The following is a 17367-nucleotide window of genomic DNA, read 5'->3' as shown; positions in this document are numbered from 1 at the left end:
ACAAATAGGGTCCTCGGCAAAATTAAATCCCAAGGGGCTATGCAAACCACCTACGTAGGGGCTCCAGCAAAATGAATACTGCATACTTGTATTAGACACAGGAGGCGCCAAGAAAGGGAGGGGAAGAAAGACCACTAGCTCTCCAAGTGACTTCAACATTTTCATGTGTGTTAATTTCAAGGGCTCTGTGTCTGTGGGTCCAGTCGGGACCCCCGGGTCTGTGGTGGACTGCCTATTTCCCTCCCCTTGCAACATCTCTACCTGATTTGTAGCGTGAGTCACCCCCACGGTAACCGAGCATTGTGACACAGGGGATTATGGCCTCAGGTGAGGGAAGAAGCAGGAAGAACAGAACAGCACCTGATGTAGTGTTTGACACAGAGGACACTCTCAATCTTTCTTAGATGAAGAATTTTTTCAAAGCAATTCATTAGTTGGCTTCGCCAGAGAATAAAAATAAGGCTGAAAATCACGTGGGGTTAGCAGCTGAGAACATCTAAAAGGTGTTCTCAAAAGGGGTGAGCCCAGATGGGTGATATGTCTGGACTCTTCACTTAGTAGCCCGGAAGCAACGCAGAGCAAACAGGGACAGAAATATTTACAACCTATAAAACATTTGTGGTGTGTACCCTACAGAGGCTAAGTAGTTTAACAAGTTTTGTGATTGCCCTCGGTAGCTGGTCATCATTACCTAACTCAGAATACAGAATGCCCGATTGGCCAACCTGGCCTCCTTAGGTGGCCCTTCCTCTCTGCCCATTGTCAACAACTTGGAAGAATTTGTGGTCAATCATGAGAGAGGCAAATGGCTCATTTTTTTACCCCAATCCCTAAAACAGCCATTCTGGCAGCACTGAAAAGCTATATGCAGCCACCAAACTCGATCCTAAAAGCTGGTAAGTGCCATGCTCCAGGAGAGAGAACAGAAAAAGCAGGTTGAAAATGCTTTGGGTCCTTTCCATATTATTTGCTCTATGGAAATTCTCTTAGAAAGTGAGCAAACAGGTTACAGAAAATTTTTTGTTAGGGCGCCTAGGTGGTTCAGTCAGTTAAGCAACCGACTCTTGATCTCAGCTCAGGTTTTGATCTCAGGGTTGTGAGATCCAGCCCCATGTTGGGCTCCATGCTGGGCAGGGAGTCTATGAAAAGAAGAGAAAAAAAAAAAAAAGAAAAAGAGGGGCGCCTGGGTGGCTCAGTCGTTAAGCGTCTGCCTTTGGCTCAGGTCATGATCCCAGGGTCCTGGGATCGAGCCCCACATCGGGCTCCCTGCTCAGCAGAAGCCTGCTTCTCCCTTTCCCACTCCCCCTGCTTGTGTTCCCTCTCTCACTGTGTCTTTCTCTCTCTGTCAAATAAAAAAATAAAATCTTTAAAAAGCAACAAAACAAAAACTTAAAAAAAAGAAAGAAAAAGAAAAATTTTTTGTTAATTGTTTTTAAATGAACTCAACTTTCATGAGAATCTGACCATTATTACCTTTTTATGTGTCTTCTTGAAATCTTTCTCCTGTACATTTTAACAATCACCAGCTGAAAGACTTTAGGCAAGTTACTTACCCTCTCTGTGGCTGAGGCACCTCCTCTGAAACAGGGCTAAAAGCACCTACCTCATCAGGATGTTACCAAGATAAAATGACCCAATACATGTCAAGTGCTCAGAACAGTGCCTGGCACTTACTTAGTAAGCATTCGATAAGTGATAGCTATAATCCTTACTCAGCTGTAACCAGAGCAGACATGCAATTTTATTTATAGTGTGTTGTACATTATTGCCCTCCAGTCTTCATACCTGCCATTTCTAAGGGCTGCATGACCTTCTGCGAAGTGCACGTATACCATGGTTTACCCATTCAGATCATTCTCGGAAGGGAATTTAAGATATTAACATTTCTGACTGGCTGTACTCCTAGTTATCTGACCTTATCCATCAAATCCAAACAATGGTTTGCATATGAAGGGAGGAGGAAAAGACAGTTACAAAATCAGTTTGTATTACATAATTTCTAAAATTAAGAAGTATATAAGAGCTTTAAAAATACCATGATCGGTGTATAGTTTCTGTAACTTACTGAGAGATTTACTGACCCTCAGATACAACTCTTCAGCGTTTCTACATAGCAGGGATAAGAAACAGAAGGCTTCCAAACCCTTGTGGAGATTCGACAAGATGGCATGACTGACTGAAGTATCAGGATCAAGACCTGTGTTTTATTTTTTTTATAAACTTTATTTTTTAAGAATTTAAAAAAATTTTTTAATTTATTTTTGTGAGAGAGCACACAAGCATGGGGGGGGCACATTGAGGGAGAAGGAGGCTCCCCACTGAGTAAGGATCCCAATGCGGGACTCAATCCCAGAATCCTGGGATCATGACCTGAGCCAAAGGCAGACACTTAAAAAACTGAGCCACCCAGGTGCCCAAGACCTGTGTTTTTTTGGCTTTTCTTTGTTTGTTTTTTTAAGATTTTATTTATTTATTTGACAGAGAGAGACAGCGAGAGAGGGAACATAAGCAGGGGGAGTGGGAAAGGGAGAAGCAGGCTTCCCGAGGAGCAGGGAGCTCGACAGGACCCTGGGATCGACCTGAGCCTGAGCCGAAGGCAGACGCTTAAGACTAAGCCACCTAGGTGCCCCATCAAGACCTGTGTTTTAAATGGAAAGCAATCACTCAGTGCTAAATTCCCTGTAGATGAGTACTAAAGAGATAGCAAGCATCAGTATTTTAAGATTCTCTAAAAATTAGAAAAATCAGGGTGCCTGGGTGGCTTAGCTGCCTGGGTGTCTGCCTTCTGCTCAGGTCATGATCCCAGGGTCCTGGGATCAAGCCCCGAGTCATCAGGCTCCCTGCTCAGTGGGGAGCCTGCTTCTCTCTCTCCCTCTGTCCCTCCCCACCTTGGGCACATGCACGCGTTCTCTCTCTCTCCCTCAAATAAATAGAATCTCTAAAAAATAATAATAAAAATTAGAAAAATCAACAGGTTTTTAAACATGGAAGTCTACCCCTCCTGTAATCATTTGTCAATTTGTTTTTTTACTTGATCATATCTCAAAAAGCCACAAATGTTAATATTCTACCATCAGATCCGGTACCTCGCCTCTTGCCCAATGGATCTGTCAAAGAACAATCTCCTAGCAATCACGGGTTCCTTTATCACTCACACAAAGAGACTTGAAGAATGGGACAAAAATGCAGCGGCCTGGTTCCCCATCTCTTGACCACGACAAAAGAAAACAAACACACCCTAGCATAAGGGACCTACCAGTCCACTCCCCTCCCCACAGACAGATTCGCACTCTTTCGGTGAGAGTTCTGGGCAAGGAAACAGAGTATGGATGATTTACCCTGCCATCAAGCTAAGACTCGAGAAGGAGGGGGAAAAAAAACCCCACATTTTTAAATCCTGTTTTAACAACCAATGATTAGTAAAAATGAGAAGTGCCATTGGGGTACAAGGAAAACCCCACAAGACTGGTGCTAGAGAAGGCAAGACGCCCGAAGAAGTACCCCGGAGCCCAGCCCGCCCTGGGGCCCTTCGCACAGGACACCCATTCTTCATGATCACAAGAGGCCTTTTCAGACCAGGCTTTCTGGAAGCCTTAACTGTTCTACCTAGCTTAGCCGAAGTACGAAGTACGCGGCGGCCACACCTCTAGAAACATTTTTCTGGGATTCCTTATAAATGCCTCCCCTCTACTCCATTCAAAGGCCAGCATTCAGGAAAGGACACTTAATTACCACTGCCTTTTTTCTCCCCACAGCCACATTCCAAAATGTGTCCCTCGGGGACACCCTGGAGACTAAAATCCTTGATTTTTCTCTAGCAGATTACCTACAGACTTCTCCCTGCAGGAAAGGAATTTCTTGTCTCATTAGTAGCGAAAAGCAGCTCCCTTGCCAAAGGCACGGTTAGTAGAAGGTAACTGGCAAACAAGCCATGGCCCAAGCTGAGAAACGGAAAGAAACAGCAAGAAACAGAGCTGTGCCTCACGCCTCACCCGCCCCTGGTCTTTAATCCACTGGGCCAAATATAAGATTAAAGCCTTCTCCACAGCCACGAAGGGCAAATGCCCGGCCGTCCTGTGCCGCCAGGGACCTCACCCAGTCATCACTCCTTCCCTCACTCCCTCACACAGATGTTCTGAGCTCCTGCCCTGGGTCACAGGGCAAAGGACAAGACCAAAGTGGTCCCTGGCCATGGGAAAAGCAGGCGAAGTCAGGCTTGGAATCCGGAGCCCGCTGGGGCACCAGCTCAGGACACCTCAAGAGGAGTTCTCAACTGCCGGGTCTTTTCTAAAACAAATGATCTTGGCAGGGGACTGATTTTCTTCAAAGGCCAAAACGAGGGTCTGGGTGTTGATTTTTTTGGAATTCAAAGACCTCGAGGCTTAGAGATCTATCTGCACAAGACCCAGAATCAAAGGCCACCCAGGGGACTGCTCTGGGACGAAGATAAGGCCTGAAATGACCTCTTATCACTTTCTCCATTAAGCCAGGGCTTCTTAATCCTTCTGGAGCTAAGCCAGAGCCAGCGTCTCCAAGAGCGTAGAGCGCGGAGTTTTCTAGGATGTATGGCAACTAAAATTGTAGTATTTTAATAGATACCTGAGATTACTGTTAAGGGGGAAAAGAGTAAGGTCAGCAAATCCATGTTGGGGTGGATAGCATTTTAATAAGCACATGTATTGCTTTTAATGCAATTAGAACATTTTTTTAGTTAATCACTACAATTAAAATAACATATCAGATACTATTTCTGAAAACCTCCCTCTGATGGTAGTTACAGAAATACAATAGAGGTCTTTGTAACCAAAGGGAAGTTTAAGCAAAGTGAAAAAGGCACAGGACTCCTTTGTATACTTACCTTCCCTAATGTGAAAAACATGTAAGTGGCTGCCTTACTTGCCTCCAGAGTTTTATCTTTCACTTACGGTTTATTTTTCCTAATGTTATGTATGATTTTTTCCTTTTCTTAGTCCTGTATTCCTTGAAGTGGTGACTTCATCAGCTGTGTTAGGTAGCACACCAGTGAGGTTTCATTAGCTACTGCACTATTACAAAACAAAGACGTGGACTGTATTAAAACTGTAAACACTTGGAAACACACACACACACACCCTGGTTTCAGTGGTGTTTCCTACAGAAGACTGGACTCACAGGTATCACTGCCCAAAGCTGGCTTTGTACTGGTGACCTCACTCCGGTATCACGGTGGCTGCTAAGGAAAGAAATCGCCACCACTTCCTGGTCTGTTTTCAACGGCAAGCTCTCCCTACTTTATTAGTTCATTTTTATCACTTCCTCTCTCTCACCCCCACCCACATGCGACCCATCACAAAGCAGGCCAACTGAACCTCCAAAATGTTTCTGAAATCCACCACCTCTGTGCACCCCCATGACCATCACCCTAGGGCAAGCCCCCACCACCGGTGGCCTAGATTAGCGCAACGGCCTCCCATTTTTGTCTGTCTGATTCCAGGCGAGGCCTGCTTCAGATCCATTCTCCACCCAACAGCCACGGCAGATCACAACATCCCTTTGCTTTTAATACTCAGGGACTTCCCACTGCTCTTAAATAAAGCCCTGCCTTCTGCTTGGGCCTCAATCTACACACTCTCTCCAGCTTCCCAGGTGCTCCTGCCCCAGGGCCTTTGCAAAGGCAGCTCCCTCTCCCTCAGGTCCCCTTCCTCTACTTTTCACCAGAAAAATCTCTTCGTACTTCAGGTTTCTGCCTCAGAGAAGCTATTGGCCATCTCCTTTAAGTCATGTCTTTCCCCCTCCATCCTCTTATGATACCCTGTTCTCTTCCTCCACAGTACTTATCACAATACATGATTATTTATTTACGTGTTCATTTGTTTAACGTCTATCTTCCCCACAGGGCTCTGAGCTTCCTGAAAGTAAGGATCATGTCTGTTTCGGTCACTATTGTTTACACCCCAGTGCTTGGCACACAGTAGGTATTAAAAATATTTACTAAAAATATAAGAATGAGATCTTGCCATCTGCACCAACACGGATGGGCCTAGACGGCATAATGCTAAGTGTAATAAGACAGGGAAAGACAAACACTGTATGGTTTCACCTATCTGTGGAATCTAAAAAACCAAAACAAATAGCAGAAACAGAGTCATCAATACAGAGAACAAAGTGGGTGGTTGCCAGGGGAGGAGGAAGTGGGGGATGGGCAAAATGGGTAAAAGGCAGTGGGAGCTACAAGCTTCCAGCTATAGAATAAGTCATGGGGATGAAAGGCACAGCACAGGGAACAGTCAGTGGCAATGTAACAGCACTGTATGTGACAGACGGGAGCTACCCTGTGGTGAGCGCGGCATAAAATCACTACGCTGTACAGCTGAAACTTAGGTAATATTGGGTGTCAACTATACTTCAGTTAAAACAATGCACTAAAAATACAGATTTCAGGGGCGCCTGGGTGGCTCAGTTGGTTAAGCGACTGCCTTCGGCTCAGGTCATGATCCTGGAGTCCCGGGATTGAGTCCCGCATCGGGCTCCCTGCTCGGCAGGGAGTCTGCTTCTCCCTCTGACCCTCCTCCCTCTCATGCTCTCTGTCTCTCATTCTCTCTCTCGCAAATAAATAAATAAAATCTTTTAAAAAAATAAATAAATAAATAAAAATACAGATTTTAACGTCAAAAAAAAGCAGTTGAAACTTCCCCAGGCTAACCGAATGTCTTACAGATGAAATCATAATCAAATAATACCACAAGGGAACTTCTTTCACATCACCAGAACAATGACTCTAAAGTAACCCTCCCTCTTCTTAGTCACTTCATTCCATGGCTATAGGCAGGTTAGGGTTACTTCACCCAGAGCGGACAGAGAACTCAGGCTCTGGCATCTCCAGCCGGAGCCATCAGCCGTCGGTTTGCGACACGAGCGGGAGGGGACTGTGGCCCTGTGAGAGGTGGGACGGTTTCCAGTAAGGCCCAATGTTATCTTTATGGGGAATCCCAAGAAAGGAAAAACTTCATCAGTATCATTGCTCCAGTTTTCCAATTTGTCACAAAAAATCCTAAACGCACCTAGGAGACTTGATAGTACAGGCACAAACACAGACTGCTTATTGTCTATCTCTTTGCTCATCTACATCTTTTTTCTGCAACCGACTCTTCCAGAAAACAACTATCGAGCCCTTATTTCTTTTTAATAACCCGGACTTCCTTTGGCAACTTACAACAGCATCTTACTACACTTACAGTTCCTCAAAACCTCTAACCTCTATTAATATCAAATCCTTTCATATGCAACCAAATTCCCTCTTGCATCTTCAAGAGATGTAAGAAAATGACTCTCCATCATTCACTCTCTCTTCATGGCTGGAAGACTATTACAGTATTAAGTTTCATGATATTAGTTACACAGTGGCTTTCCGGTTGCCAGGCTGAACGGAGGTTTATTTTAATCTGCCCCAAACAGATTATTTCCCCACATCTTGTTGCTCTTAGTATCCCAAAAAGGTTTTTTTTTTTTTTTTCCCCTTAGATCAACCTAGGATCCCAAACTACGTGAGACTAGAGAGCTGAGCAGAGAATCCCACATGTTGGTCACCTGTTTCTGCCTCGCAGATTCATGTCTGTTTTATGATCATGAGACTTAACTGGTTTCCATTTAACCAAGGCCCAACTTTGACGCTGGGTCTTTAACAGGTAAGGATAAGTGCAAAATCAATGCATTTCAATTTCCTCTTAACGACAGGGGCCATGCACTCCTCCCTATTAAAAGTATCCTACCTATAGGTCAGCCTCTGTGGTGTTTTAAATTTGAGCTCGGCAAAATCTGAGTCCTGAAAAGCATATTCTCTTGCCTCCAAATGTATGCCAGAGGAGGCCTTATCAAGAGAACAAAGGGAAATTCTAGCACAGTTAGCTCTTGACATCTTGAGTTTCTGGACCCATGACAAGAGTCATACTCTTCTTTGCTCGAGATTAACACACATGCATGCATACACACACACACACACACAAACCTAGAGACCAAAATTTGAGCTTTTGTTTTGTCGCTCATTTTTAATATCTAAGGTAGAGTCAAACCACTAATAACTAGATCAAATGACTTTCCTAACCCAACCAGTTTCTTTCTGGTAAACTTCCGCCTCTTGGTATATATCTCACTCTCCAAATCTCAGCTATCTTGAGCACCCAAGGGACATACCGGGGCAGCAGAGAGGCTTGGTTTAAGTAGGTTCCCCGGCACCTTGGAAAGTCCCAGGAAGCCAGATGGAAAGCTTGCAATTTCACCTACTGCTGAGGGGCAAAGAAGACTTCGTTTGCAATTATGGGGGAAAAAAAACCCCAACACATCAACTAAGCATCACTTTCTTACAGGTTGATACTGTGACTAAGTGGTCATAAAACAGAGACAGAAGTAACCATCTAGGTTTAGGATTACAATGGAGAGGAGGACAGAAATGAAGATGCAGACCTCTGAACCCTTCCTGAAATAGGGAACTTAAGGTTTTCATTTCTCGCAAAGCAGTAACAGAACCTTTTGAGTCTATACACAGGCCCCAGTAATCCAGGAACCCAGAAACATCTTATAAATACCAATTAAGCCTGGCAACAAGCTCCATGTATAAACAGGGAAATTTGGGTGTTTAGAGACCGAGCAGCCCAAAGCCTAACAATGAGTCAGGACCACAGTGGGCACCAGATCCAGGAATCTGGAATCCTCATCTCTGGCGGGGACACGCGATCTGTCTTTCAAGGGAATAAAATGTTCACACAAGAAACAAACGGCAGAGGGGCGCCTGGGTGGCTCAGTTGGTTAAGCGACTGCCTTCGGCTCAGGTCATGATCCTGGAGTCCCGGGATCGGGTCCCGCATTGGGGCTCCCTGCTCAGCAGGGGGTCTGCTTCTCCTTCTGACCCTCCCCGCTCTCATGCTATCTCATTCTCTCTCTCAAGTAAATAAATAAAATCTTAAAAAAAAAAAAAAAAAAGAAACAGACGGCAGAGACAGATGATAATACCCACGCATCTTGGGATGGAACAAGACAAGGATGGCCAAATGACGCCCAGTTGAAGCTGAAAAGGAAGCCAACCCAAAGCCCCAAATGTCATTTAATCAAATGGAAAATTAGCATTGCTTCAGCACCTCCTTAGCAAAGGCACTGCTCACCTTATGGCTTGTAAGTTAATGCCAAGAGATACCCTACCCATCCTCACCTCAAGGCTCTCTATTTTTATCTGATTTGAATTCAGAAATGCCTATTCATCTTTGGCCAAATAAGTGAATCAGGTATTGCATTTGCAAGCATGCAAGCTGAAATTGGACCCACGATGCAGAAAAGGGAGTCTGGTAACTTCAAACCCTCTGGCTTTTCCTACCCCCTTCACAAGGGAAAGTTAAAATACCATTTATATCTAAAACACCCAATGGGAATCCATGTGCTTCACAAATAGGAGTTGTGGTAATATGACTGACTTGCATATTTAAGTTCCAGCAAAGTAACCAATTAAGCTAGGAGGCCAGCTTTTGGTACAGTACAAGAGCATAATCAAATGTTCCATAATCAAACGCTCCATGGCAAACACCTGCGAAAGAGAACAAATAAATGGGTGACACCTTGAAGTGAAATGGGTGGTGCCCAGCTCTCCCTGTGGAAGTGAGATACCCTAGCACACAACTCTAGACTGAGAAGCTACAGGTGAGCAGCCAACCGTTCAGAGGAGGACCAGAGAGAACCTGACAAAGGCCAAAAAGAAACACAGCCTACCTCCCACTTCATCTGGGCCAAGGGCAGACCCTGGCTCCAACCAGCACTGGGAAATCCTTACTAACTTTGGGGCTCAGGGCAAACCGGGTTAATAATTTTCAGTCTGAAAGTGAAGACCAAACTGTTCTAGCAGGCTTTGGGGGCGGGGGTGGGGGAAGAAAAGGGGAAGAGGGAGGGGCAGATTCTCTTCACCAAGCCCGTAGGCCGTAGTTGAGGTGGGGGTGAGGGACAGCCATCTCTGGGCAGCCTCCACCCCGCACTGTAATGCCCCAGCTCTGTCCCTGGGTGAGCCTCTAGGGCCAGAGAGTGTCCGTGGGGTTCACCCTCCACCTTGACCCTCCCTACTCCCAGGCCCAGCCATTCCCACTCAGTGCCTAGGACAGTTAAATACCCAGGAGGCTTTCCACATAAGCTAATGAGTGTATCAAACATTCACACTACCCACACTAGTAAGAAGAATTTGCCAGCCCACAAGTATTTTCAATTCATCGAAAATTCATTAAGTGCTTACTAAGTTCCGGGCACTGAGCGACGTCCCGCAGATTCAAAAACACCCCAGGTACTCCCCCACCCCCACCCCTAGCGCCGGCTTCAAAGAGCCCACACACTGGGACAGCTGGGGCGGGACAGCCGAAGAAGTTGAAGCTAGGTGAGACTATGATTATCGGCCCGGGGGATCCCTGTCCAAAGGCCTCTCTCCGTCCGTCCCCCTGGGACACAGCGGCGCGGGGACCGCCGCGCTCGCTCTAAAAGGATCTCAGCGCCCAGCCACACGTTCCCCACCCCGCACTGCTCCGCTCCCCGGCCCGCCCCTCCCCGTCCTCTCCCCCGGGCCCGCACTCACTGGGTCTTTCTGCGGCCCTGGTCCCGGTGCAGCTCCCGCAGGTCCACCTCGGCCCGGCCCAGGAACTTGTCCAGGCCGAGCAGCGCGCGGTGCAGCACGGTGAGCTGCAGGGTGGCGGCGGCCGCGGCCCCGCCGGACAGCAGCGGCGGCAGTTCGAAGGTGGCCTCCTCCCGCCACACTGGCGCGCCCAGGCTGCGCTCCGACACCGAGGTGGCGTACTTCTCCTTGCCCACCTGGATCACCGCGTACGCGTCGCTCGTGCCCCCGGGGCCCTTGGCCCGCAGGCCCCGCGCCTGCAGCACCGTCACCTGCACGTGCGTTGGGGACCACACGGCCCCCGGGCCCCGGCCCGCCGAGGCCGCCAGGGACATGGTGACGGCGCCGCGGTCGGCTCGGAAGCGAGGAGACGACCGCCGCGATCCGCGGCCTCTGCGGCCCGCCCCGCCGCCCCAGCTTCTTTAAGGCTTCCGGCCACGCCCCCCGCCAGGCCCCGCCTCTCCTCGTCCGGGCCGCGGCTCTGGCCCCGCCCGCCCCACCTGCCGGCGCCGCGCGGGCCTCTGCGGCTCGGGCGGGCGAGCACCCGGGGCGCGGAAGGCTGGCGCGGCCGGGGCGGGGGCTGGGGCTTGGAGAATTCCGGTGCGAGACGTGTTGGTTAAGGGACGGGGTCCCCAACTGCCAAAGGTCGCACAGCCCAACAGGAACTGACCGGGGCACTGCCCTGGGAGTCAGACCTCATTTCCAATCTGGCACCGCCAACTGGCAGGTGTGTGAGCTGGCACAGATTACTTAACATCTTTTGGTCTGAGGTTCTTCACCCATAAAATGAGATAACAATCTCCTCCTAGTGTTGCTGTAAAAAGATAATGTAGCCTGGCACACGGTGAGTTCTCAATCAAGAGTAGCTATGAGGGTGATAATGAACGCGATCCCCAATTCACTGCTCTTTTGATTTTGGCCAGCCGGTGGTTTACTCTGGGATGGCGCCAGGTGGGTCGGGAAGGAGGAGGATCATTTGAGGGCCTGAAAAGGGGAAGGTAAGGGGGGGGGGGGCGGTCAGGAGGTGATGTGGGAGTGTCCTATTTTGCCTGCCCTCGCCAAATAAGGTGAGGCTAAGAAGCTAAATTAGGGAAGGCGAATAAAGGAGGAACTGAAAATAGGATTGCCAAACCAGACATAAGGAGAACAGAGTGCCACCCCCACCCCAGTTCCCGCAGCTCTCCCTGAGTGGATCCTCGTCAGTGTCTCCCTGCTACTTGTCTCTGGGCTTCCAATCATTCACTTCCTTGTTCCAGATGTCCATTGGATTGGCAGATTCCCTTCATTCCCAGGTCCTGCTGACCGTAAGACTTCACTCGCATTTACTCCATGGGTAATCTTCCAGTAGTCCCTGTCTGGGCAGGGACCAGGTGGTGACTTATTTAACTTGTCCCTTCCATAGCCCCTGGCAGAAACCTGGGTACACAGTAGGTCCTCAGGAAGTGCTATGGAATTGAAGAGTGTGCAGGTTATACCAGCCAACCATGAGCACATAGTGTATCCTTTTCCCATGGAGGAAATTAGAAGATGCATAATGCCTGGGATTTGCACTGAGGGTGGCTCCCGAGTGGGAAAGACCTATTCAGTACGTTGTAAATATGTAATGGTGATAGAAAGGGAAATGAAAGGAGGCATCAGACGGATAAGTGATGGGCAAGCCCTAATAGAACTCTGTTGTTTTGGTGCCATTTCTGCTTCTTGACCATCTATTGGTGTCATTCAACCTCATGGCTCCATTCATTACCATAAAGATTTACTGAGACCTTACTTGGTGCCTGTGCTGGAGCTACGGAGGGCACAAAGCCCTCTGAACAAGATCCAGTTTCAAGGCACACCATGACAAATGCTATAAAGGAAGTCCTAGGGACGCGTGGGTGGCTCAGTCACTTAAGTGCCTTCGGCTCAGGTCTGCCTCTCCTGGGATGGAGTCCCACACTGGGCTCCCTGCTCAGCGAGGGGCCTGCTTCTCCCTCTCCCACTCCCCCTGCTTGTGTTCCCTCTCTCTCTCTCTGACAAATAAATAAATAAAATCTTAAAAAAAAAAAAAAAAAGGAAGTCCTATACTAATAGAATGCTTTGGAGGTTTTGAGGTTGGAGTGATTTCTCTAAGCAGGTGGATTTTTTTTATGAAGGCAGTGACACTGAGCTGGGCCCTAAAGCATATACCAGATTTGACTGGCAGAGAGGGGGACACGAGGGAAGAGCATTTCAGGAAGAGAGAAAAGAACAGCCTAAGCAACGGTATGGGGGCCAGAAAGTTCATGGCATGTTTAGGGGTAATGGGCACCCCATGGGGGCTGGAATGTGGGCTATTTTAGGAGGGCACTGGGGGTGGATGGTAGAGATAAGACAGACAAGGTAGGTGGGCCCAGATCATGTAGATCACGAACACCAGACTAAGGAGTTTACACCACAGTGTTAGGCCAGGGTGAACCAGCCTTCAGAGGATTTTGAGCAATGGTGTGATGAGGCTGTGTTTCACGTTGTAAGGCAGGTATGAGCAGAAGTCACCCAGCACCCAATATCATGGCGGGTCACAGCCAGATGCCTTCATGTTCACCTGGGGCCTGTCTGCCTCTGGCCTCACCCTACCCTGCCACTTATCCATCCTTGCTGTCTATTCCAACTTGGTACTTTATTAAATAAGGCATTGACTTCCCTACTGGTTTTCCTACCTGTGCACTGCTCTACTACATCCCAGCTGGACAAAGTCAGAGATTTGGGGTCCAAGCTGACCCTGGGAGTGAAGAGTTTGAGCTCTCCTGTCCGCCCCCACACTCACATTGTTAGTGCTGCCCCACAATAAAGATAGCAAGGAATGAAACCTAGCCGGACAGCCTCACAGGCTAAGTAGGACACCAAGCATCCCTTCCATTCATGGAAAGGATTAGAGGACAAAGGGGGTGGGGGCAAGAGGGAAGGAAAAATTATGACTACCTTGTGACCTCATGTGTTTGGGTTTTGTCAGACACACATAGGCTCTGTGGTTAAAGCAGAGGTGGTAGGTTGAGAGGGTAAAGCTGTCCCACCACCACCAGGAAATCAAGATCAAGATCCCTCTAGACACTGGACGTTGGCATGGATTAACTCAGAGGAGTCGGGCTCACTAGAGGCAGGAATTGGAAATACGTCAGGGGAGAGAGAAGCCAGGAGCTAGAGCACCGGGTGCACTTGGTGCTAGAATGCCTGGGTGGCTGTTTTCTCCCTTCCTCCAGCCAGAGCACATTGTCCTTCAAGCCTCACTTGCTGACCGCCTGGGAGTAAGTCTGTCTTCTCCCAATTTTATAGCCCCACAGTCCAGGCTGGGGGGTGTGCAGGTGCAACGACAAGGACCACGACAGGGCTGGTGCTCCACCCGGTCCTGTTCCCTACCTGCCTTCAGAGAAATCCACCTGGGCATCCCTCCCACCCTCTCCCACAGGCCAGGCAGTCCTGGGGCGGCTGACCCCTCACAGGTTCACTGCATTCCAGGAGCTTTTATAAACACGCAGCCAGGGTGTGGCGAGTTGACTTCTCGTTCCTCTCACCGGCCCGCCTCTAGCCCTGACTGAAAGAAGAAAAGAGTTTCTGTTGGCCCTGAGCGCGAGGACAAGGTGCGTGGCAGGTTGGACTGGACAGGTTAGCCATCTGTCCTCCTCCCAAAGCAACAGACTAGAACATGCTGGGACTCCCAGACACCAGCTGTGCAGTTAGATGACCAGCGCAGATTTACTTTTGGGAGCAACCAGGAACAATCCCCCAGGATAAGACATTGTGCAGAGCCATGCTAGGGGTGGGGAGGAAGGGCCAGCAGAGGGAGAGACGTTTACCACCCTGCCACTGTCAACCACTTCTGCCCACAGGTCCTCAGTACACCCCCAACTGCAAGGGAACTAACTCAAAAACCACCTGGGGGGGGCGGGACCTGGGGGGCTCAGTCAGTTCAGCTGACTCTTGGTTTCAGCTCAGGTCATGATCTCAGAGACGTGAGACCAAGCCCTGCATCAGGCTCTGCGCTCAGTGCGGGTCTGCTTGTCGCTCTCCCACTGCTCCTCTCCCTCCTCAAAAAAACCCCCCCAAAACCCCACACCTCTGGGTGCTCTGCATGGGCTAATGGGCTGTCCCAAGGGAGGAGCATAAAGTGGCTAGTAATGGTTGCTTGTCTTTCTCCTTTGCCTCGGACTCTGGGGTGTGGTGACAAACGTCCACACACATGACTCATTCACTGGAGCGCTTGTCAACAGCCTTCTGGCTTCTCCAGGTCCAGCTGCCTCAGACTCTTGCCCACTTGGCTGACCAAGGAGACTACTTTCCAGGTGTCAGCTCTGGGAGTAAGGGGCTCCTGCTTCAGGGGTCAGCGAGCCAGGGGAACAAGTCCCCAACATCAGGCTCTCTTTCCATTGCCCCAGTGGGTGTGGCAATACGGAAGTTAAAACTATGGCCACACTGAGGGGACCTGGGGGGCTCAGTTGGTTAAGCGTCCAACTCTTGGTTTCTGCTCAGGTCATGATCTCATGGACTGTGGGGTCGAGCCCTGTGTTGGGCTCCACGCTCAGCAGGGAGTCTGCTGGAGATTCTCTCCTCCTGCCCTTCCCCTCATGCGCATGCACAGTCTCCTCTCTCCTTCTCTCAAATCTAAAAACACAAAAAACAAAAAACAACTACAGCCACACTGGACAGGATGGTCTCAAGAAGCCAATGGCTAACACTTCCCCCTTACCCCCTATTACTTTAACAAAACTTGCATCATAGATAACATAAAGATATTATCTTTCTAATTGGCAGAGAAGGCCCTTGAAGCTTACAACTACAGTCCTACAGACTGTAGAGAGAGAACGTGGACCCCTTACCTTCCCCTTTCTCCACTAAGCCTTCTGCTGTGCCTCTCCCATTCAGAATGGCTTCTGGTCTCCTAGCTTCTTTCTTAGACTCTGATTCAGTGCTTCTTTTATTCCCCTGTAAGCATCTCAAAGGCAGGAGACATGGTCCTCACCATTTCCGACTCTCCTGTGCCTTGCAAACAGAACGCCGGTCGGGTTAAGTGGGAGAGGCAGAGATGACTCTGAAGCCTTTTAGCACCACCCGATATAACCATCTTTTGAAAATCTAGGTTCATTTTTTTCTGATTATAAAAGAAATATGTGTTCCTCATCGGCGCAAGCTGTACTTCACCTTTCCAGAATCAGTTTCACGACATACAAGAGGACAGCAGAAGCTCTGAGCGTTTATTCCTCCTTGAATTGTCCCATTGGAAACCACCCCTCAGGGACTTGTTCTCCTTCTGGCCTCTTCCATATAAGCCATGAGCCTCCCCCTTCTCAACCGCCGGGACCCCTGGGCACAGACCCAGAGGCGGAGCTGGCCAAGAAGTGGTGTGAGCGGCCCCAGCACCCCTTTCTTCTCTTCCCTTTTGACCCCACAGCGCATGGCATGAGGCTGACGGGTATGTTGACTTTTGACCCAAAGGAATTATAATATAGGCCTGGAAGCCTCAAGGCAAGCCCAGTGTTTGACATTTCACCAATTCCAAGGCTGGGGTGGGGTGGGGGTGGGCATGGCCAGAATAAGACTCCTTACCAAGGTGTCCCTCTAGGAGGCGACCCAGGTTCAAACCGGGTTCTATCCTTAAGTACCCTCTTCTTACCTGCCCTTATGGTCCCTCTGACGAATCTCTGCCTGACTTCGGGAAATGCTACCCCTTACCTAGCCTAGGATGCATAACACTTTTCCTAAGTCTAAGCCCTTTTCCTAAGTCTAATCATTCACCCTGAAGTAACATTTCCCATTGCCGTCCCAACCACTGGCACTCCAAGTTTGGGGAACACCTTCAGCCAGGAAAGTCAGTGACACTAAGGGCTTATAGAGCACTTTGGGAACAAATTACAAAACAGCACATTCTGTGGCCCCATTGGGTCCCCCGATTCAAGGTTCCATCAAAACCCATTAGACTAAAATGTATATATACATGTCCTCAAAACAGACACTCCTGAGCTATGGTAGCACCTAAACCCATAATGAGAAAGAAAATATTGTCAATAATCATTCATAATTTTTAATAAACAGAGGTATTGAAATCTAATATATACAGGAAGTAGAAGAAAATGTGAAGAAGGTGAAAAAGGAAAGTGTCCTATAAACATTATCTGCAGAAAAGTGCATAGAAAGTGCTTAGAAGTGTTCGGCATGGTGAGTCCTCACAACCCATATCAAGAAATAGAGCAGTATTGGCACGTGCAGAAACCATGCCTTCATCCCTCTCGGTCACTGCCTTCTTTCCATAGGGTAGCAACCACCATCCCAGCTCTGTCTCCTAGATTAGTCTTGCTATTTTTGAACATTATATAAATGAATCATACACTGGGTATTTATTTGGGGTCGGGCTCCTTTCACTCATTATTATGAGAGTCACTGGTGGTGTTCATGTAGCAGTAATGTGTTCATCTTTATTGTTTTATAGTCATCTATCACAATTTATTTTTCATTCTACAGTTGATAGACATTTAGGTTGTTTCTAGTTTGGGGCTTGTAGTGGGTTGAATGATGCCCCCCCACCCCACAAATATATGTACATCCTAATCCCTGGAACCTGTGAATGCTACTTGTTTAGAAATCGAGTTTCTGCAGGGGCGCTTGGGTGGCTCAGTCATTAAGCATCTGCCTTCGGCTCAGGTCATGATCCCAGGGTCCTGGGATCCAGCCCCGCATCGGGCTCCCTGCTCGGCGAGAAGCCTGCTTCTCCCTCTCCCACTCCCCCTGCTTGTGTTCCCTCCCTCTCT

At 48.6% G+C, this 17367-nt stretch overlaps 1 protein-coding gene across 2 annotated transcripts in view; it reads right to left on the bottom strand.

The window, feature by feature from the left end:
- Positions 1–11029, bottom strand: part of RAB11FIP1 (RAB11 family interacting protein 1) — a 30945-nt gene extending 19916 nt beyond the window's left edge. The window contains exon 1 of one of the 2 annotated variants that reach the window (XM_045879834.3): positions 10577–11029. In XM_045879834.3, coding sequence (XP_045735790.2) covers positions 10577–10947 — 371 coding nt within the window. In that variant the 5' untranslated portion in view covers positions 10948–11029. The remainder of the gene's footprint in view (positions 1–10576) is intronic. The other variant, XM_045879835.3, reaches the window with a different exon arrangement.
- Positions 11030–17367: the final 6338 nt, after the last annotated feature.

This window comes from Mirounga angustirostris, unplaced genomic scaffold, assembly GCF_029215605.1.
Source record: "Mirounga angustirostris isolate CCGP_5_RB_7025 unplaced genomic scaffold, mMirAng1.0.hap1 SCAF_2, whole genome shotgun sequence".
NCBI lineage: Eukaryota > Metazoa > Chordata > Mammalia > Carnivora > Phocidae > Mirounga > Mirounga angustirostris.
Note: the sequence above shows the minus strand (reverse complement) of the source record. Positions and strands in the feature narration are given on the sequence as shown.